Consider the following 22,034-nt stretch of genomic DNA (forward strand, 5'->3'; position numbering starts at 1 on the left):
ATAAACCATCATATCTGTCCTGCGAAACCATAAAAATGTGAAAGAGAAAAGAAGTTCGAGAGTAAAATATTTCCCACAATGCACTGCACCTCTAAGGACATGCCTTAGGGAAGGTCTGATCTGGGATCAGTCTGCTGCGGGGAGTGAGCTATCTAGAGAGAGGTGATCTAGGAGCGGTTAAAGACACTTCCACGTTGTACAATAATGCTTATAAAAATGATTGTGTGCGTAGTTGAACGGATACTCTTTAATGCGTTGCTAATGTTAGCTCTTTTTGGGATAAACTAGTAAAGCTCTTGAATCTGAAAATAAAGTGAACTGATCTGTAATCAGGCAGTTGGAAGTTAGGGATCCAAACAGCTGATCTGAGATCAGGTAGCGGGGGAGGGATCCAGTGGAGAGCTGGTCTGGGATCAGGAGGAGATGGTGAGGGTTGGGTGGACACATTCAGCTGGTAAAAGTTTTCGTGCGCTTTTCTCGGGGCGTAATTTGGACAGCGCGCGCGGGGAGCGCTAATTAGTCGTCGAAAAATATTCGTAATGTTCGACTAAACACTGAAAACAACGGAGCGTTCGCTAAACGCAAACTCGTTTGTTTTGTGTTAATGTTTACAGACTGTAGCCATGATGACTCGAAATTAGCTATCGGGCTACGCTCCGAAATGGTCTCGGTTCTGCGTGTCAGTGCGAATCTCGATCCGGATTTCAGGATGAAACCGAAGTCTAATCGGGCCAGAATCGATTCGGATTAACGATGCTCTCCAGAAAGAAGAGTAAAAACGAAGCGTCCAAGCCAGCCGAAGTTCAGGGCAAATATGTGAAGAAAGAAACTTCCCCGCTTCTGAGAAGTGAGTAACTTTTAAGTCAATATGCCTAACAAAACCCTCAAATAAATAAATAAATCTGCATTTTTATGTAATGTGGTCATTCGGTCCATGTTGAGCTATGGAACTTTTGAAAATGAAAACTAATTTTAAGTATCGATGTTTCATTGTTAATTAATTAAGGCTTTTAAATACAAGTCAAGCTTGATGACTTACAGTACAGTTACATTACATAGCCTAATCAGCCAAATAGACGTCTAACTTTGCATCAATCAAAATATATGTGCCATATGCTCATTAATATTATAAATATTATAAGTAGAAGTAGAACTTTTTTTTTTTTTTTTTTTTTTTTTTTTTTTTTATTGTTGAATAGTTCTTTAACTCAGTCCAAGTATCAGGGCATAATTGGGTAAACAATAACTCAAGGGACACACAAAAACTTTCAGTATTAACATTTCAAATTAGAAGTGTGGTTCGCATAGTATAGTCATAGCCTTTGTATTGGTGGGGGGAAAAAATAGAAATCCAATTATTTTCACTCTTATTTTTGTAAGTTTTTAATTATTATTTAAATATGTAATATGCTTTTTAAAATAATCTCATTAGAAATATAAGTAGTTGGACTTTAACATTATAAATGCCACAACTTGCACTGGGGACTTAAGAGGCAAAGGAAACTAGAAATGATCAGTTTCAAGATATTTTCCGATCGGCTGTAGTCTATCAGTGCACATCTGGAGCAACTTAAATTTGTATCACTTTAGCACTTTTTGTATTCTGGATGTAAAATGGATGTAAAATTTAAATTAATCTTAGGCATTCTTTACAAATTAAATATTGAGTATGTTTTGATCCACTTACCATAGGTTTCTCTTTTCTGCCTCTCGCTTGTTTTTTTTCTCAGATTTAATGCCCTCGTTTATCCGGCATCCAACATTTCTTCGGCGTGAGCCCCCATTAGTGGAGCCAGTTCCGGCGGGGGTGTCTGGTGCAGGTCCGTATTCCTCTAGCTCTGTTGGGGACGTTAGCGGCCCCAAGAGTTTCCTGCGCAACGCACCTCCACGGACCCCCCTCGAAATATCCCGCAGGGAGAGTCATCGGCTTTCTGCCCCACCACACCTTCATCGCGATTACTCCCCTTCCTCGCCATCCTACATCAGCGATGCTGGTTCGGTGACGGAGAATGGAGATGGCGGCCCGTATTACTATCCTCCGGAGCCGTACTACAATAACCAACCCAGACGAGCCCACAGACAAGACCACTTTAATGAGAGCTACAGGTACTATGAGCACAATGAACTCAACTACCCACGAAACCCAGGACAGCCCCAGACACCCCAGCCACACAGTCGCCCACCCCCAGGTGAGGAACATATCATCCTGTGTGCATTCACACTCACATGCATTATAATAGACTCCTCATGAAATAACAAACATGACTGTCGCTCTTTACTATAAATACACTGCCATAGACTGTCTCTATTTATGAGACCATATTATGCTGTTGACTATATGAGATCGGGTGTGCCGCACACATCCTGAAAAGTAAACAAAAGCATTTCGATAAACTCCGCCCTCTCCATGTAAACAAATGGGACTTAAGCCAAACTGAAACAATCAAATTACACTTGAAAACATTTTTTTTTTTTGCAAAGATGGTTTCTGTCATTTTAGGCAGTTTTTATCACACTGATGTAAGTTAAAGTGTTCTTTAAATAGGTTTGGTTTTATTGATTCTTTAAAGGGGTCATCGGATGCCCTTTTTCCACAAGTTGGTATGATTCTTTAGGGTCTTCATGTAAAGTTTGTAACATACTTTGGTTAAAATTCCTCAGTGGTTGTGTAAAACAACACCCTTTTTACCTCCTCAAAAACAGTTCACAGCGACCCGTTTTGGTGCATGTCTCTTTAAATGATAATGAGCAACTGCTCACCCCACCCCTCTCTTCCATGGGGCATGTGCATTGGCGGACAGCATACAATGGCTGAGGGCAGAAATATGCTAATACGGGACAGTCCGTCAGTGGTTGTGGGCAGAGCATGAGCAATATGACATCATATTGCTCAGAAAATCCAAACGGCTTGATTATTGAGAGTGTTTAGGTTTTTTGAGGATTAAAAAAAAGGAATGATTGGATTTTTTTCATTGTATGGTGGTTGTGTCCACACACTGCAAAGACACATTTATATGCAAACACCATATAAAAGTGAATTTTGCATCCGATGACCCCTTTAAAACGGTGGTGTGACGTCATGATTGACAGCTTCTCTGAGTGAAGTAGTCATGGAGGCAGCAACAGCCTTTTTTGGGATATGACTAGTTGTATTTATTTACCTTATTTTAACAAGCCTTCAGTTGTACTGCTATCAGCAGACATCAAAATTGGAGCAGTCAGGCTAATTAAAAAAGTTGTGGCACGTGAACCTGCGATCGATTCTGCGGGAGTGTTGGCAGGACCTTGATAACGCGGCTCCACTACACGCTCACTACTGTGCAGACTCACTATAGGCTACTGTCTTTATGTTGTTTCTACGTTAATTTGGAGATTACATGTGACATTATTAAAATATAAAGATATATTAAAAACTTTAATTTTAGGTTTTATTAATCGTGATTAATTACAGAAAGAAATTGCAATTAATAATAAAAAAATTTAATCGATTGACAGATTTAATCGATTATATTTATATATATATATTAGGGCAGTCAATGTTAACGGAATGCTATTAATTCAAATTCCTTAACGTGTTAAAATAAATGAACACAATTAAATTACTATATTATTTGCGTTATAAATGTTATTTTTATATATATATATATGCTAAGAATGTCAGGTGACAGCTGTGCAGAAAAGTATTAGGTTGAATGAATGACAGAATTGTAGATTAAAATTGTATAATATGCAGATGGATTATTGGTTCCTTCAAAAAGATATGCTCATAATTAGAGCTGAGTGATATAGCTAAAATTGTCCTGATATTATATATATTGTTTTGATACACTACTGTGGAAGAGTTTGATCAGTAAGATTTTTTTATATGTATTTTACAATGTAATTTTATTCCTGTGATGGCAAAGCTTTATTTTTAGCATAATTACTCCAGTCTTCAGTGTCACATGATCCTTCAGAAATCATTCTAATATGGTAATTTGATGTTCAAGAAACATTTCTTTTTAATAACAATATCGAAAACGGTTGTGCTGATAAATATCTTTTGGGGAAACTATATATATAATAAAGATCAATATTTACCTGCATATATTATTTACTGAAGCATTTTAATACAAAAAATGTTAGTGAACATTTCTGAATTATGCAAACAAGTCCTTAGCATAGATTCATAGAAATGAATCAAACTTACCAACACTAACAGCATTTTGCAACTGAAGAATAAACAAGAGATGAGATCAAGTTTACAGTGTTGCTTTGTATTACCAGCAAATTTGTGACAAATATACATACATAATCATTTTTGCCAGCCCTACTCACTACATTTTCTACACACACTTGTGCTCAATACACACACACTTTCTCGGCTTTCACTCTGGTGCGGTATTTCTCATTGTGTGTGATATTGACAGAAATGTGGATTTTTCTTGGTTGCCCTTTTCTGCACCCTGTGTGTGTGTGTGTGTGTGTGTGTGTGTGTGTGTGTGTGTGTGTGTGTTCTCCTTGTGCTGAACTTTTCATAGTCTTCTGGGGGCTGTTGTTTTATATTTGACCCTGCAGCTGTGACTTGTTGTTTTCTCCCCATCTCTCACTCCTCTTTTGTTTTCAAATTGAAAATAAATTTAAATACACAAAGAAACATTTACTGCATGCAGATCTGTAATACTTCACTATGTATGTGCTTTTCTAGCAATCGGCCGCGTGCCAGCAAAGTCGGTGGGTAATCTGACGACTATGAGTGGAGAGGAGATGGTCCTTCCTCCTGGCTGGACTGTTGATTGGACGATTCGAGGCCGGAAGTATTACATCGATCACAACACAAACACAACACATTGGAGCCACCCGCTGGAGAGGGAGGGGCTTCCGCCGGGCTGGGAGAGGGTGGAGTCAGCTGAGTTTGGAGTGTATTATGTTGACCACATCAACAAACGTGCCCAATACAGACACCCCTGCGCACCCAGGTGAGTGTTGAGATGTTCCAGCACATTCTGAGACTGTTTGGTGCCATTTTGTATCCAAAATACACATGCAACCTCTGCTCTCACTCTACCTCAGTGTTCCACGTTATGACCAGCCCCCTCCCCCGCCAGTCACCTACCAGCCCCGCCCACCAGAACGCAACCAGCCCGTACTGGTGCCGGCAAACCCGTATCACACAGCCGAGATCCCAGACTGGCTGCAGGTGTATGCCAGAGCCCCACTAAAGTAAGTTTCACAGTCATAGTCACAGACAGCCAAACCCTGAGGTGCAGCAATCTAACAGCAAACAGAAAACTCTCACATACACTCCAATCTGCATCACAGATGGCCGCATTAGTGTACAGCTTTGTTGGTTGTAATGGGAGTGCTTTCATTTTGAAGTGTCATGCCACACTGTATGTCTCCAGTGTAGGCATTATGTAACTGTAGATTGTTTACGGTTGCTGAGCAACATTGCCACTTGTTCAAAGTCATTGAAAAACAGAGTTGCAACAGTTCGCTAACTTTCAGAGGAATTGAGGAATGCGGAAGTAACTTGTGTCGTGGTGGAGAAACCAATAGTTCCAAACACTGAATAGTTCTAGCAATGAACCCCATTCATTTCAGTGTTTCTCAAGCACACTTGCTGGTAAGTTGAAGAAATGACTGCATGTTTTGGCATTTTAACGCATTAAGGCCAATTCATACCGAGACAGCAACAGACATTTTGCCGGGTTTTAACCTATCCGGAATCTAGCCATTCTTGGGTTTGCTTACATTCATTATTATTCACTTGTTAAATAATAACTTGTGCTTATAAAATAACATTAGGATGTGAGTAATTAACCTTTTTAAATTTAAATAAAAAAAAACTAGTGTTTGATAATGTCTAAATGTATATTCAAATGCAAAAACTAAAAAATAAGTAAGCTGTTATAAATGGCTATACTCTTTTTAGCAACTAGAGTTACTGTATACGTGTGTGTGTGTGTGTGTGTGTGTATAGATATATTAAAGACCAATAATATATATTAAACCATGGCATTACATATGAATATTATTTTTCCGGACACATTTATAAATTTATAGCCTGGAAATCCAGATCCAAATCTGAAAAATGAAGGGTCTGGCATCGAGTAATGAAAATTGGCCAGCTCAAGGGGCGGCACCAAGCATGGATTTGAAAATATCACTTCATCCATAGCCATCTTGCAATGTTTACTAATGACTTCGACGTCACAGCGCTGTCGTCATCTGTTTAGCTCGGCTCTGGCCCGCCTATATCAGATAACCCGATGTGATTGGTGCAGCTCGGATACAAGGGCATATTTAATGAGCATCATTACTCGACGCCAGAGTAACTCGCTGAGCAAATTCAATTTGTGCTCTCGTTAGAACTCTGGATTTCCAGGGTAGCAAATATAGTGAACCTGCTGTCTATCCTGCTTTAACCAAACAGAAGTTGTTTGGAACTATCGAGAGCTCCATGAACCACGTGGGGCTGAGAACTCTGTTTTTCAATGGCTCTGAACTTTATAATAGAATTCAACTGATGTGCAGTCACAGGTGGTCACCTATGTATATCAGCTATTTTTTAGGGGACTTCAAACATGACTCTTCTAGAGTTTTGTCAGTTTGAATCTCATATTTAATGAAAATGTTACAGATTGCGCATTTTATGAGTATTTTCTATATACTATTATAGTATTCATTAATATTTTGAATTGGCATTTATTTTTAGTTATTTTTAATTTCAGTTTTTAATTTTTTATTTCTATTCAGCTCAGGACTAAAAAATGTTCATCCAATCATTGCATTCGTTCCAAATGCAATGATACGATGTCCTAACTGCTTGTCAAGTCAACATATATATTTCCATACCTCCTCGCACCCTGCTCACGCAGACATCACGTCATCAGCATGTTCCGTATGCAGAGTTGTGGACACAGTCACCGACTTTTACAGTTCCTCCTGAACCAAAACAACAAGCTTATTCTGTGTTCACACCATATCATAACCATAATTATGAGATGGCAACCCGTGATGTTCTAGACAGCGCTGTTCATGTCCTCAGACTCGGATTTAGGCGTTTCTATGTCAATACTATCAATGCCGAAATGAATCTGCAGCAGTCAGGTGGTACAACTAAGAGCTCTGTAAGTTGTTTAAGTTCTTTGAGACATGAGGTAATATAACGCTGTCTTTCGTCTCGTGACGCTTTGCAGACTCTGTTGTGCATGTTCATGTGTTTTGAAGGAGGCGTGGCTTAAGAGAAGCTCTTTAGAGACTCTCATGCTTTCAAAGCTAGCTTGCTGTTGCTAGCTTCTCCAAAATTGCATACCCTATCTACCTTTATGCAGCCAAAGTGTATCTTAAAAGTTTGTTTGGTGATAAAAGATGAAAACTCTTCTAAAACCAACCAAGAGACCACTAGGTTTGGAGACCTGCAACCCAGTTTAGGCTAGATTAAGATGTTTTTTAAGCAGAGACATCAGCCAGAAGAATTTTTTTATTTAAGAGAGCCAGAAAGTTTTTCATTGGCTGCTTCCTGGAAGCCACCAGAGGTTGTAAACATGTCGTGATGATGGAGTCTTGTAAAGACGAGTGTCATTAATCTTCAGCCTTATCAGTGTGTGTTTGTGTTTGTCTCAGGTATGACCACATCCTGAAGTGGGAACTCTTCCAGTTAATGGATCTGGACACATATCAGGGGATGTTGAAGCTGCTTTTCATGAAAGAGCTGGAGTGCATCGTTAAATCCTATGAAGCATATCGACAAGCGCTGCTCACCGAACTTGACACACGCAAACAGCGGCAGCAGTGGTATGCCCAACAGCCAGCCAAAAACTTCCCTCCGAACATGTGACTCGTACGAGACACACCAGCGTTATCAGTGCCTTAGCTGCTGATGCAGACTCTCATTTACTTCCTCAAACAGCTCCAAATATAAACGCCCAAAGAGAGACGCCACACAAAGCATGTTGGAAACTTTACACTATTACGCCTATATAGATTATCAGCCATTATACGGCTGTGTGTTATGAGTCTGTGCTTTGGTTTTGACTGTGTGTTGTGAATGTGTTTGCGCATGTCAGGACTCGCTCCTTCTTTATGGCATTGTCTGTATGGACAATCATAACTATCAGTTTTCAATGTTTTATGTTTTGTCAGACTCTGCGCAATGGTAGTTTTGCTTTTTGGATGAATCTCATAAAAAATGCATCCAGTTTACATTTTACCCCCCAAAAAAAATTAAATAAAAAAAAATGGAATTTATAGTTTGTAAAGAAAATGAAGCTTGTTTTAGGATTAATAACATCAGCATAAATGAATGGTTTTACCATTAAATTATAAACAATAAAAAATCACAGTTTTTTGCATTACAGTAATGAGAGATCTTCATGGTGCTTCATTTTCTGTAAATAAATTATATATTCTTTCTTTCTTGTGATTTTTTTTTGGGGTGAAATGTGACTTCAACATTTTTGTGAGGTTCATCCTTTCATATCTGGGTGGATTCCTTTTTTAAGGAATTTGCTCCTTATATTTAAAGATGAAACTTTCAGGCTGAATCGTCACTTTGGGTGAAGTGATTGTGCCTGTGGCATTTGGGTTTTTTCAAGAGGTTATTGCCTGTATTTTTCAGTTATAATGATGTTTGTAAAAACTATTTTAAGCATCAACACTAAATAAACCAGGATCTTGTATTGTGCACATGTGTGAGAGGATGTTCTTCCCAATTAAGATTATACTTTTCTCACCTCTTTTCAAAGTTATTATTTTTATTTTGATGGAAGTAGAGCAGAATACATAATTTTCTATTTTAATCCTTTAATATATCTATCTATCTATCTATCTATCTATCTATCTATCTATCTATCTATCTATATATATATATATGCCCTTCTTCTACAGCTCTTGTGGACATCTTATGGGTAAAGACAAAGCCACTTGAAAACAAATAAAAAATTCAACATTTTGGAAACAAAAATAGTAGCATCACAAAGGTACCTTGGGCCTCAATTCCATGGATTTTATCCTACATCAAGAGTGAGGAACAAATCGGGATTTATAGAGGAAAAGGCTGACGTGAAAATGTTCTAAATCGTATGCCAGCAGAAGATCATGCGTACAAGCTTTTTGTGCCTATACCAGTATTTCAAATTTTCAAATGTTGTTTATTAAAATGTAAAAATAAATAGAGTATCATGTCCAGTGTGAATTAATATATGTAAATGAGCAACATATTAACTGCTTCGTGATAATTACGTAACAAAATTAATTTATGTTCATGAATTCCTGGAATTCATAGTGCTGTACTTCTGATGAACCATAAAGGGATAATTCTGGGTGATCTGTAAACTGTAAAAAAAATATTTTCAATAATTTGTTATCACAACTTTTTTCCTTTTGTCAAATCAACTTAGATAATTAATGTGGTTCAGATACCATAACATTTAGAGTTTCTATTTATTAAACCAATCTCCTTTTCGAATTTTTAAGGAAACCAGGTAACTTTCTTTTTTAAGTTAAAACTAACAATAATTTTTTACAGTGTAGATGGATTTGATCCGCTTAAATTTAAGATGAACTGCAGTTTATAAAAAGGGATGCATTTAGGATCATTTTGTGCATATGGACAATTTATAAATTTTATACATCTAAATTTTGGAAACTATCATACATGCACATCAAGGATAATTCTGCACACATAAATGTAGTCATTCATGAGCATTAGCTGAACACATTTTATCCTAATATGAGCTAACAAAACAATTTATGATACTATAAATGTCAGATTTTCTTGGTGATTTTATGTTATTGAAACAAGCTTGGTAATTTGTCTTTTCCCATTCAAGTAGGCTTTTTTAAAGGCTTGATATCTTAGAAAATGGTTAAGATTGCCATATGATGGGATGGAAGATCACTGCATCACGTTATTTGGCCCATGATAGTGACTACAACTTGTGTTTTTAAACATGTAGTACTTTATTCCCTTATAAATAGCACTGAACTCAACGTACGACATCCATTACAAAATAAGAACAGACTTCTTTCATGTGAGTGTCAGAGAGAGAAACAGTATTTACAGTGAGAAGATGGTAAAATGGTGATTCAGAACTAATACCGTGATTTTCGACTGCAGGCGCAAATGGTACAGTCAGACTGAATCTTTTGAGTCTCGTTGTCGTCTGACTGTGGGCCTGAGCTGTAGGTGGAGGATGTTGCAGTGTAGGTGATGGTGACGATATGTTCCTGTTGTAGCAGTAAAGCATTGAACAGTCCCGTGCCTCTTTCTCTCTCTGACTGTACGCTCCACTGTCACTGTCCACAGTGCATCTGCGTGAAACTGTGTGGGGTCAGTTTTGTTTCTTGTCCTGCTCAGGCGGTTGACCAGTCTGGTGTCCAGGGAAGGCGTGGTTATACAACTGCCTGTGGTTTGCTGCTACACTGTACAGCTTATACAGAGCCTGAGCGAGAAGGACAGGAAGATACAGCATGTTAATGTGAGATCTCTTTCTGTTTGTATGATGTTGTGGGATTGGGATTATGTAAGTAGACAGATAAGTGTGTGCAGGTACAGTTACCTCATTTGTGCTTCCCTGAAACAAAGAGATGAGGAAAGCAGTTAACAAACTTTAGTTTAAAATAAAAATGTGACCTGATTTTATACAAATAAAATCATGAAATGATGACAGAATATTCAAAATTCGGTGAGAAATAATAAAAAAAGATTTTTGTTTTAAAATGTGTGTGTATATATATATATATATATATATATATATATATATATATATATACACACTGTGTATGGTATTATATATAATATTATATTTTATTATATACATTACCATTCAAAAATGTGTGATCAGTAAGATTTTTTTTAAAAGAAATCAATACTTTTATTCAGCAAGGATGCATTGAAATTGATTTTAAAAAGCGACAGTAAATACATTTGTTTAAAAGAGACTTAAGTTTTTTTTTACTTTCTATTATATTCTTAAAGAATTCTGAAAAAGGTTTCACAATTAAAAAAATATTAAGCAACTGTTTTCAACATTATTAATAATCAGAAATGTTTCTTAAAGTCCAACTGAAATCAAAATTGACTCTATTTACTTTGTTAGCGCATATTACTAGTCTTGTGGTGAAAAATTAATCCGTGCAAGTTAATACACAAAATTTGCCGTCGTAATCTTTAATCAAAGTCTGAAAAGTTACTTCCGGTCTGGAATGGCGTTCCTTCTCTGATGATGTAGGTTTGACGGCTTGGGTTGGGAAACGCTTAACCACTCCCCTCAAACCGTTAGTCTGTTATGAGCAGAGATGGAGAGGAGGAGCACTAGAGTAAAACCCTGCCCTCTGTTCAATATTCCTTTTCACTAGGAAATACGTCACAACACTGGAGAAAAGTCGTTTGCAACTTCCGGTTCATGCAGACTTTAAGTAGCAAATCAGCATATTAGAATGATTTCTGAAGGATCATGTGACATTGAAGACTGGAGTAATGATGCTGAAAATTCAGCTTTGCATCACAGGTATAAATTACATTTTAAAATATATTCAAATAGAAAACAGTTGTTTTAAATAATAATAATATTTCACAATATCAGTTTGTACTGTATTTCTGTTCAAATAAATGCAGCCTTGGTGAACATAAGAGATATGTGAAAAAAAATCTTACTGACCCAAAACTGAATGGTATACATTCACTATTTATATAGATAAACTCTATCTAAATACATAAAACTGCATACAAATTAGGGTTCAATTATACTGTACAATTTTAAACTGCATGCATGGTATATAGGTTGTTTGCATATGACGTCACGTTACTGCGTTGCCATGGCGCGAAATGCAGATGGAGGGCAGGAAGTGATTTGCTACATTTAGGAAGCACTATAACAAACTCAAAATGCCTATGTTTTGCGTTGTTTATGGTTGCTCAAATCGATCAAGCCGAGAAACCATGAGGAGTTTTTATCGTGTACCAAAAGTTGTTGTTCATAAGGGGGAAAAATGCAAGAAATTGACCGAAAAACGCCAGAAAACATGTAACAGAAAACACAGAAAACAATGGCTTGCAAATCTACGTCTGCGGACGGGAGGAGCCGAATCAGAAAATGCCCGTGTGTGCAGTGATCACTTCATCAAAGGTGAGTTAATACAACTTATGTGGCTATGTTTGTGTAACGTACCAGTTTCCGAACTTTGTAAAGTCAAAGTAATTGTTTCTTCTTTTCTTTGAGTTTGTAAGTTACCCCCTGTAACTGAAGACAAACGCGTAACGTTAGCAAAGCTACCTACAAAGTGTTTTGAGGGTGCTGGCTTCAGTGGTTTAGTGGTGTTTCGGCGGACCTTTGAGAGTGGTCAACCTAATAACGTAAAGTAAACAGCCGTAAAAGTAACGTCGAGAAGCGCCGCAGTGTTGAATGGTTGTTAGGGTTAACGTTACGGATTAATCCACAGGACAAAAAAGAATGACAGCCTCGATGACAGGCAAATCTTTCAATTCAGTTGAAAACTCACTCCTCTTCATAACGCAAGGATCACATCCAACATATGTTTAGATTTTTTGTCTATATCTTTCTCTTGTAATAGCGTCTAAAGTAGTACAGTACAGACTTTCCTCCATCTCGTCCATTCCGCTCTTCACTTCCTGCCCTCCATTTGAATGTCGCGCGTCATCACAATCACGTGACTGCAAACCACCTATTGGTATCATATTGGCTGTTGGCCGTAGATTTCTTTTTAATTGAACATATCAGTCTATATGCATTTTTTGTTTTGTTAAAGGCACACTATGCAAGATTTGTACCTTAATATAACAGCGAAAACGAAGAAAGCGCGGTCAGAAGAGTGCAGAGACGGCTCTGTGTGAGTGGTATTTACGACAGTAACGTTAAATACAAGTACTCTAGGGGTCGACTCTTTCTGTTTGAGAAAAACGGAAACTGCATAGTGTGCCTTTAAGTATTTATTTCCTCTTAAAGATTGTGTTGTACCTGATCCCACAGCGCTCCGGCCACCTGGTCAATGACTGCGCCCAGTTCTCTGTATTCTCCTGAGTAGCGGATGTACGCCCAGGTGCACAGAGTGATGAGCGCGAAGCCCAGCACCATGTTGCAGACGCTTGCGATGACGTCCACGCCCACGAACCCCGTGATCCCTGCGGCCACGTACATCACAAAGATCACCACGAACAGCGTCGCGGGTGTGCGTGCCGCGTGGAAGATGTTCTTGGAGTCGTTGTGTTTGATGTACTGCACGAACAACTCGTCGATCTCCGTCTCCAGCTGCAGCAGGTACCGCCGGCTGAACTCCTCCCCGCCCATTTTCTTCACACTGCGAAACAACGCCAGTGACTCCTCGCGGATGTCCAAGTGACGTGCCTGGAGCTCGCTCGGGGCGAGGAAAGGCCGATCTCCTCCGCTCACCTGGGGGCGTAAGACACACGATGAAGATGAGTCGCACTGATATCATAGGACAAGAAACCAGCTGTCAATATCACACTTACCACCTCCATCTTCCTGTTGTATAGATCTTTAGCTGCAGCCACTGCGGCCAGATTATTGGCTTCTGCTGTGGCCTGTGCACACAAACAGCCTAACACTGTCATACTGCAGGATGATAATAGCTCTCGGGTGAATTCACTGCATGTAAGGCTTTGGGAGGGGAATGTTCGTGCTGAAGGTTAAGAGGTTGTACCTGTAACATGGATTTTGGATGTGGCAGCTCCTCTCCCTGGTAAATCTTGATATACGCCTGAAATCATAAACAGCTGCTCAGTTCACTCTAAGAATTCCAAAAATCGAATTATACTGTAACAATTATAAACTCCATGCAAATTAGGGATATATTGGTGCCTTATTGGTTAAAGATTTTCTTTTTAATTTGCTGATATCAGTTGATATTGGGTATTTAATCTAACACTCGTAGATGTAATCTTTAGCCAATTTTAAAATTAATATCCATTTTTATTGTACTGTATTATAATGTTGTGATGACTAAATTCACTTGTAGCATTTAAAGGATTAATTGTAGTTTTTTATTTTTTAGACAAAATAGTATAATATTGTGTATTATATAAAGACAACCGTTTAGGGTACAAAAACAGTACAAATTTGAAATATTATTGCAATTTGCAAAACTGCTTTCTATTTCATTATATTTTAAAATGTAATTTATTCCTGTGATCAAAGCTGTATTTTCATCATCAGTGTCACATGATCCTTCAGAAATCATTCTAATATGCTGATTTGCTGCCCAAGAAACACTTCTCATTTTAATCAATCTTTAAAAACAGTTGTGCTGCTTGATATATTATTGTGGAAACTGATACATTCTTTCAGGAGTCTTTGATAAATATAACATTTATTTGAAATAGATTTTTTATAACAACGTAAAAGTCTTTAATGTCACATTTCTATGGAATAAAAGTATATAAAAAATGTTTTAAATGTCCTGACTGACCCCAAAAATTTGAAGGTACTGTACATATATTTAATATAGAATTTTAATATTGTCCACTATGTAAGAAAAGGAATTTAGCGCTATCTGACTTTTAATATCGTTGAATGCCTAATGAATAATGTCAGTTGGTTAATTTCTATATCATTCCTAGTAGTAGTGATTGCACAGCTATCAAAACTATCACCTTGAAGTACTCCAGGAGTCCACGACAGGTGATTTTGCTTCCATTTATCTCTTTCACGTCCAGGTTTTTGGGGCGTAGTAACCATGGAACAAGCACTTTGAGATTATTGGTAAACTCTTGATCGATCTCTGAAACACATGATTGGAAATAGTGTTTTTGAACACTGCTTTTGTACTTCATGGCCAGTGCTGGGTAGATCACTTACAAATTGTAGTCCATTTCTGAATTCAAATTACATGATAAACATTGTAGTTTGTAACGTAATCATTACACATTTTAGGTAATATAATGAGATTACTTTTAGATTACTTGACCATAACATATAAAGTTGACCTAGTTTATAACATTGATTTGAATAATCTTGTACCATTTTGAAAAAAAGAGAAAGATTTTTTTCTTTTAATCAACAACATGAAGTGCATTAAATATTACATTACATCAGGGTTTCCCTAACTAGGGTTTGGGAAGAAGGAACTGTAGGGTTTCATAAATTTATGACAAGTTAATAATTAGTTTAATCATACAAAAAAAAAAGTTAAATTATAAGAAATACATAATTTGAGAGTAAAAACAATCTAACAACTAAAAAAAGTGTGGCCTCTCAATTTTCCATGTAATTATAGTCACCTGACTAGTGGCCGGTCTGTGTGTGCAATTCCATAAAACTTTTGAGAAAGGAAAAGATAAAAGATAACAAAGAAGAATTAGGGAGAATCAATGAATTCTGAATAATTTACTGCCATTTTGTGAATATTAAGTGATCAATAAAAAGGAACTGTATTCTGATTTTAAAAATTAATATAATATAATTACAAGTATTTAATTTTTGGAATCTGACGCATGGCCCGAGTGAACGCTCCACTCATTTACTGCTCACGCTCACCAGTAAGTCGCTTAAATCCCGCTCTGACGATATTTTTTTTGCGTACTATATGTCTTTCTGTTTGTATAGAATTTATTGAATAAATCTCAATTACAGTATGCCTACAGATAACAGATATTTGTGGCTTTAAAGCAATATAATATAACGTGGTGTAAATAAACGTGACATGACTAGATAATGCCAAATTACAAAGCTCATAAGTGAAAAGCGAAAGTGCTCAGCACATATTTATGGCGGCTTCGGGATGTTCATTAACAGTATATCGCTGCAAAGATATTTGAAACTTCTTTTTACCCCTAAGCAAAGAACGAAAAAGAACTTCGCTGTGAGTATATCATAAAATTAATCTTTGCTAACTCCACACTCCCTTTCAATTTCTTCTCCTTCTTAATTCTTAACTTTGATGTTTACTGTGCATTTATATATAAGCTTCAGCACTTCATTAAAACAATATTTGAACTCCATAACCAACATATCACAAGGAGCGAGCGGCCCTGATCAGAATCTGAAATACTACTGCTCCGATCTGCTCACATGCTCTGATAATCAGTTACCACCCAGCACTGTTCATAGTATAAAGCTGCTAACATATCTTACACATGTTTGAGCTCTGCATCTATAGACTTACCCCTCAATCTGCCATCAAAGTGTGGGTTTGTGGCCACCTTGAGTCCCGGGTGCGGCATGAGGAAGCAGGAGATGTTGGTGAAGCAGGAATGAATGTGTTTCCTTACGTTCTGCAGCTCCTCATGTTGATTCTCTGAGATCTACACATAAACGCACATTAGTGGTGGTTCTGTTGGAATTGTTTCAGAATATTCATGTTAACCTTTCCATAAATATTTGCCTTTAATCTTTTCTCCAGGAATTTCATCCCTCCTTCCTGTCCGTAGGGAAACTCGTATGGAAAGCTCCAGTCCCGCACCAGAAAGATCATTGACTTGTGAAATAATGCAAACCAGATGATTAGTGATGTTTATTTCTACCGGTATCAGGAAAGTACATTCTGTTTCAGAATCATCAGCACTAAAAGAGGCTGTCAGCAGAAGTAAATACCTGAAATGGTTTGAGGAATGTTTCTTCCATGGCCAGTCTGCCGTATTCAGTGAAAAGCTACACAGGTCAACAAAAACAAAAGCACACGTTAATTAAAAGCGTACTCAAAAGTGTATAAAAATAGTTTTTCTAATTATTTATACATGGTTTTCTGTTTCAAATTACAAAAATGTCTGCACTCGTGACTCAAATGTCCTTTTTAGGATGTTTGTTCATTCATACCAGCGTTTTTCTGTTTATATGCAAAAAATGATGGCTTACAAGCTTGTCTGGTTTATCTCATTTCAAGCATAGCACCCAGCAATAGTCATTAATATTGTATTGATGCATTTTTAATTTTGTATTCATTTTCTTTATGAGATTTTATCTACTTGTAAATGCACAGCAATTAGTACACTGTGTTTTATAGAGCTTTGCAAATACATTTTGAATTAAATGTATTATGGTCTAAAAGTCTGATAACTAATGGGTGGCAAAATGAGTCTCTCTATACCTGCAGATGCTGAAGATCATCTTCCTGAACATTCTGAGATATGTTATACACCTACAAAGAAAGAAAACGACAATCCTGCTGAGTTGAATTAAGAATATGGTAAACAGGAAAGTTTAAGGTCACAGGTTTTTTAGGAGGGTGTTTTGTGTAATGCAGTTTGTGTACAACCTGCATAGAGCTGATCATAGTACTGAGGGCAAATACAGTAGCTGAGTCACGGAGAGTGGACTGGCTGTCGAAAGTCCCCTGTGTGTCCATTAGCAGCACTGCCACCTACAGGCAACAGGACATAATGCATCCCTCCCATATAAAACACATACTAAAGGTCCTCATGAAATTTCCTCCCATGTTTACACAGATATGTTAGATTATAATTATACTCAAGTCATGACATTGAGTATACACTACTGTTCAAAACTTTTGGGGTCAGAAAGTTTTTTCTTTTTTTTTAAGAAAATAATACTTTTATTCAGCAAGGATGCATTTAATTGATCAAGGGACGGTTTCCCGGACAGGGTTTAAATTGATCTTAATCTAGAATACTTAATCATGGGTTTAAAAAATGGCTTTCTGAAACATTAAGTACAGACTACTAACACCTGGAGTCCTAAACTAAAATAAGATTAATTTAAGACACAACTGAGGTTGCCTATAAAACATGGAATGAACCACGCAATCTTAAAATTTAGTCCTGGGCTGAATCCGAAATTGTCCCCTATACTCTCAAATAGGGTGTTATTTGAGGGGACAGCCATTTGTAGTGGTGTCTGAAACCATAGTGGACGTTATTGAGTGCACTCATTCAATCCCACATTGCACCACAATAACGAGTGTACAGCCGATGTACGCTCAACAGCTCTCCGAATTTGCTCACTCCTTTTCATTCACTCCTTCAAGTGAACAGTATTAGTGGACTAACTAAGGGAATAGTGAATGAGGGTTTAGGGGGCGATTTCGGGTTTCAGCCCTGGAGTAGCTCTAGTCTTATTCCAGGAAATCATCTTATTAAACTCTGGACTAGACTAAGTCTAGGACTATTTAAAACCATGACAGGTTTAATAATCTGATTTACAAGGCCATTTTAGTCTAGGACAATATAGGCTTAAGCTCTCTCCGGGAAACCGCCCCCCAAAAGTGGCAGTAAAGACATTTATAATCTCTATTGAAAACTTTCTGTTCATGGAAGAATCCTGAAACCCGTTTCATGGTTTCCACAAAAAATATGAAGCTGCACAACTGTTTTCAACATTGGTAATAATAGGAAATGTTCTTGAGCAGCAAATCAGCACATTAGAACAATTTCTGAAGGATCATGTGACACTGAAGACTGGAGTAATTATGCTGGAAATTCATCTCTGATCACAGGAATCAATTACATTTTAAAATATATTCAAATAGACAACAGTTATTTTAAACTGCTGTTTTTACTGATCAAATAAATGCAGCCTTGGTGAGCATAAGAGACTTAAGAGACCCCAAAACCTCTGTACGGCAGTGTAGGTAGGTGTTTTAGGTAGGTTAAAGGGAGTCTTACCTTGCTGCCATCTGGTTTGTCCACCAGGAAGACCTCACTCCAGATCTGAATCCCAGTGGTCTCCCGCTCTGACCCTCCTCTCCATGAGAATCCCGTCAGCGGCTCCTCAGGGTCCCCCAGCCACTGATCACTGGCCTAAACACACACACACACACATCGCATTTGAGACTAGTCTGAGAGCATGTTTTTACACTTTAAAGACGAGTTACAGGCAATCCGACCTGGCTGTACATGTAACGCAGCATGAAGTCCATGAGGAAGGATTTGCCCTTGCGAAACGCTCCTGCCACAGAGATGGCCACCACCTCTCGGTCTCTGAGCTCTTCAGCCAGCAGGATCTTGCTGAGCGCCGCCTCGTCCAGCTCAAACGAGTGGTCATCCTTCACAACCAACACCTGCACTGGACGGGCCCGTCCGTCTGTCTCCTCCTCCTCTGAGCTCCAGTCATACACGTTCTTATCTCCTAAAGACCCTGCACAAAGACACATTTAAATATGTTACTCCTGCAACTGCAGTGACTCTCATAGTGCTAACCATAGACGTAATATCATCCAGAGCTGTAAGCAAACCGCAGCTGATAGAGACGCCATGTACTGTTGATGATCTTAAAGCTACTGCTTTTAAACGCTTTGCTCTCTATAGATCATAATGTTTGGGTTGCACCGAACTATAATGTAGAATTTCAATATCAGATGACGCAAAAAAGTGACACTGTGTTTGTTAGTTGATGGGAGCAGTAGATTGCATTGTGTGCCGTGTCATTATTATATATTTGAGTTTTTATTATAATATTTTTCAATTTTAATTTTAATATATTTGTCATTTTTATTAGTTTTTCTTACTATTTAGGTTTAATTCATTTTTATTTCTGTTTTAATTTTTATTTATTTTGTAATTTTAGTGCTTCAAATTAGGTTTATTTCAGTTAGCTACAAAGGAAACTTTTCTAATTTATGCTCAGTTCAAGTTTTTCATCTAATATTTATATTTTGTTGTAAGTTGTGTGTATGTGAGAGAACAACATTAATGAATTATTAAGTGAATTAATGAAGCATTAATGCCACGTTATGCTTAAGATAATCATCTTTTTGAAATCAAATTAGGCCTAAATTCAAATCAGAGATGAGTGTTCACAGCACAAATGTTACGGGAAAACATTTTAGAGACAAAGACTCTCTTTTCTTAATCTAGCATTCTCCAGGGAGAAATGGTGGAGTCACCGTTTAGCAAGGCTTAATGCAGCTGACAATCCTAATAGAGGTTTACTGATGATCTTGACCTCTGTCATCAAGGCAAATGTGATACGGTTCATTGTCAGTTTAGCAGTCCATCTCTTTCACTTCTCAGACTTCCTGATGTACAAACAACTGTTAATGTGTTTTTAAGCATCATATAGGAATGTGAACCAGTAATACACCGGGTTGCTCTGGGGGATCTGCCTGTCTCATTGATGCATTAGTAAAGCCTTTCTTAAATGCAGTTGAACATTAATGGATATTGACAGGGGAATGAGAACATGTCTAACATAACATATTTTCAACCAGGGCTAAAAGGATAGTAGTGGGTCAGATTCAAATTATAAGGATGTGATGAGTCTGTTCACAGCATTACATTTACACTTTTGCCATTGGTTGGTACCAGAATTTCACCAATGCTGTCCCAACACTAAATTATTTACATTCAAATTGCCTTGTAGAGCCCTCTCTCTATCTCATTATCTCTCTCTCTCGCTCTCTATCTTGTCATATTCACCTGTTCAGGCCTGTATGGAGCAGTATGCATCACACGGCAACCGTATAGCTACATTATATAAACCAGCATCTCCATACAGGCCTGTAGCAGATGTACAGAGCTCTGCTTATTTGGGTCACTGGCTTCACTTCACACACAGTCAAAGGACTTCTGATTTTAACCACTGCAATGAAGAAAAACTATGACGCGTGATCTAATAAATGCACAAGGATGAATTCCAGAAATAAAGCATATTATATTGACCGGAATGTGTAGGAAATAAATAGGTTGGTGCATTCGAAAACGACCTAGAATTTGCGAAGCCATTGACTTTACAGTACTGCAAATGTCACACTGCTTTTGTACAGCAGTAAAATAGCTGTCAACACAAACACACACGAACTGATACAGGGCGGAACAGGGCTGTGGTCCGGACCAAATCAGCTGATTTGGACAGGGAGGAAAATCATTGTTTTTGTCTGAGTATATTTATGTGTGTTTTTTTAACATATAGACAGTGTATCTATGTAACAGCATCCTCATAATTTACAGAATCACACATTAAAGCGTCTCATAGGGTGTCTCGCGTCTAGATGGTTTATTGTATTAAAGATGGACTCACCCCAGCTGTCTCTGTCCTTTTTGTCTCGTGCCATGTCGCACTGGGTGTTTTGTTCAGTATTCGGGTCGGGTCTTGTCTTGTCGGTTCTAAACAGCGATCATGAGACGAATGCGATGCTGGAAATCAGTGATGGAGGCTCATTCTCATCTGAACCCAATATGCAGCGCCCCATTTGACCGCCTAGTGGCGCTGTAGTACGGTCGGTGGTAAACATCAATATGAAATCATCACTTAACTGTAGGGCGGGGCTTAGAGGCTCTGGCTTTGTCTCTATTTGGTCATACGGTTGGTCTAAATAATAGTTCTCATATTTTTATTGTATTATTTAAATTGCCTGTTTTTGTTGTTCTCATTGATTATTATCCAGACCACTGCTGAAGTCAATCGCGTGGTAGGCTACGTGTTACTTTTCACAGCGCTGGAGTGTCAGATCAATATACCTAGAATAATATATTTAAAAACATGTGCTTTTTACGCATACAAATGTCTCTAAAACAACAACTGAGATTTGTATGTGGCTTAATGAAAAATTCGGCTAACTGCGTCGTTAAGCGTCAGGAATGATTGTGTCAGGCAATGTTTTCTATTGAGGAGTGTGTTCTCGTTTTTTTTTTAAAAAAACATTGCTTTTCTATTTATTTAATATAGCCTACTCTATTGGTTATTTGCTGTACCCGCTGTACCGGTGAATTTGCAAATAACTCTAGGGTAAAACGTTTATGAAAATACATGCGGTTGCGTGACGTTCGCCGAAAAGTTCTAACGTTATTATAATAAATAATCATTAGAAATAGTAACATTCGTAAACTTCTACATATGTGTGGCTCAGTAACGTTATATCCGTCAGATGGCGCTAGGTGAACACTGTAACGTTAGAGAAGAGAAGAGAAGAGAAGAGAAGAGAAGAGAAGAGAAGAGAAGAGAAGAGAAGAGAAGAGGGCAATAACTCGTCTTTTACTGAATGAGTTTTGTCAAGTTCAGTTTTATGCACTATAATACATAATAATAGACAGTTAGGCTAACAATTTAAAACACGATGGTTATGAAAATATAAGCTGACACATCTTACATATGAAGACACTATATATTCTTTTCCCACCA

The 22,034-nt window shown here is 37.7% G+C and overlaps 2 protein-coding genes across 2 annotated transcripts; one reads left to right on the forward strand and one right to left on the reverse strand.

Moving 5' to 3' along the window:
* Positions 1-128: 128 nt before the first annotated feature.
* On the forward strand, positions 129-8,668 carry sav1 (salvador family WW domain containing protein 1). Its single transcript, XM_079854971.1, has 5 exons — positions 129-847; positions 1,731-2,189; positions 4,688-4,958; positions 5,053-5,202; positions 7,609-8,668. Exons 1-5 carry the CDS (start codon positions 754-756, stop codon positions 7,820-7,822), a joined length of 1,188 nt encoding a protein of 395 aa, XP_079711097.1. The 5' UTR covers positions 129-753; the 3' UTR covers positions 7,823-8,668.
* Positions 8,669-9,764: 1,096 nt separating this feature from the next.
* atl1 (atlastin GTPase 1) lies at positions 9,765-21,142 on the reverse strand. Its single transcript, XM_079855536.1, has 14 exons — positions 20,934-21,142; positions 18,802-19,052; positions 18,581-18,715; positions 17,215-17,319; positions 17,047-17,097; positions 16,554-16,610; positions 16,345-16,437; positions 16,126-16,264; positions 14,615-14,742; positions 13,666-13,722; positions 13,475-13,546; positions 12,963-13,394; positions 10,545-10,559; positions 9,765-10,427 (listed from the first exon to the last, which is right to left on the reverse strand). Exons 1-14 carry the CDS (start codon positions 20,965-20,967, stop codon positions 10,317-10,319), a joined length of 1,680 nt encoding a protein of 559 aa, XP_079711662.1. The 5' UTR covers positions 20,968-21,142; the 3' UTR covers positions 9,765-10,316.
* Between the last annotated feature and the right edge of the window lie 892 nt (positions 21,143-22,034).

The sequence above is a fragment of the Squalius cephalus genome (assembly GCF_949319135.1).
Source record: "Squalius cephalus genome assembly, chromosome: 21".
In the NCBI taxonomy this organism is placed as follows: domain Eukaryota; kingdom Metazoa; phylum Chordata; class Actinopteri; order Cypriniformes; family Leuciscidae; genus Squalius; species Squalius cephalus.

What these genes read in the sequence shown, in the direction of transcription:
- sav1 (XM_079854971.1), top strand. Translation starts at nt 754, where the DNA reads ATGCTCTCCAGAAAGAAGAGTAAAAACGAAGCGTCCAAGCCAGCCGAA. An exon ending in ACACAGTCGCCCACCCCCAG is followed by an intron (nt 2,190 to 4,687) that starts GTGAGGAACATA and finishes GTGCTTTTCTAG; the next exon opens with CAATCGGCCGCGTGCCAGCA. An exon ending in AGACACCCCTGCGCACCCAG is followed by an intron (nt 4,959 to 5,052) that starts GTGAGTGTTGAG and finishes ACTCTACCTCAG; the next exon opens with TGTTCCACGTTATGACCAGC.
- atl1 (XM_079855536.1), bottom strand. Translation starts at nt 20,967, where the DNA reads ATGGCACGAGACAAAAAGGACAGAGACAGCTGGG. An exon ending in AAAGGACAGAGACAGCTGGG is followed by an intron (nt 19,053 to 20,933) that starts GTGAGTCCATCT and finishes GTCTTTGTGCAG; the next exon opens with GGTCTTTAGGAGATAAGAAC. An exon ending in CTTTGATGGCAGATTGAGGG is followed by an intron (nt 14,743 to 16,125) that starts GTAAGTCTATAG and finishes CATGTGTTTCAG; the next exon opens with AGATCGATCAAGAGTTTACC.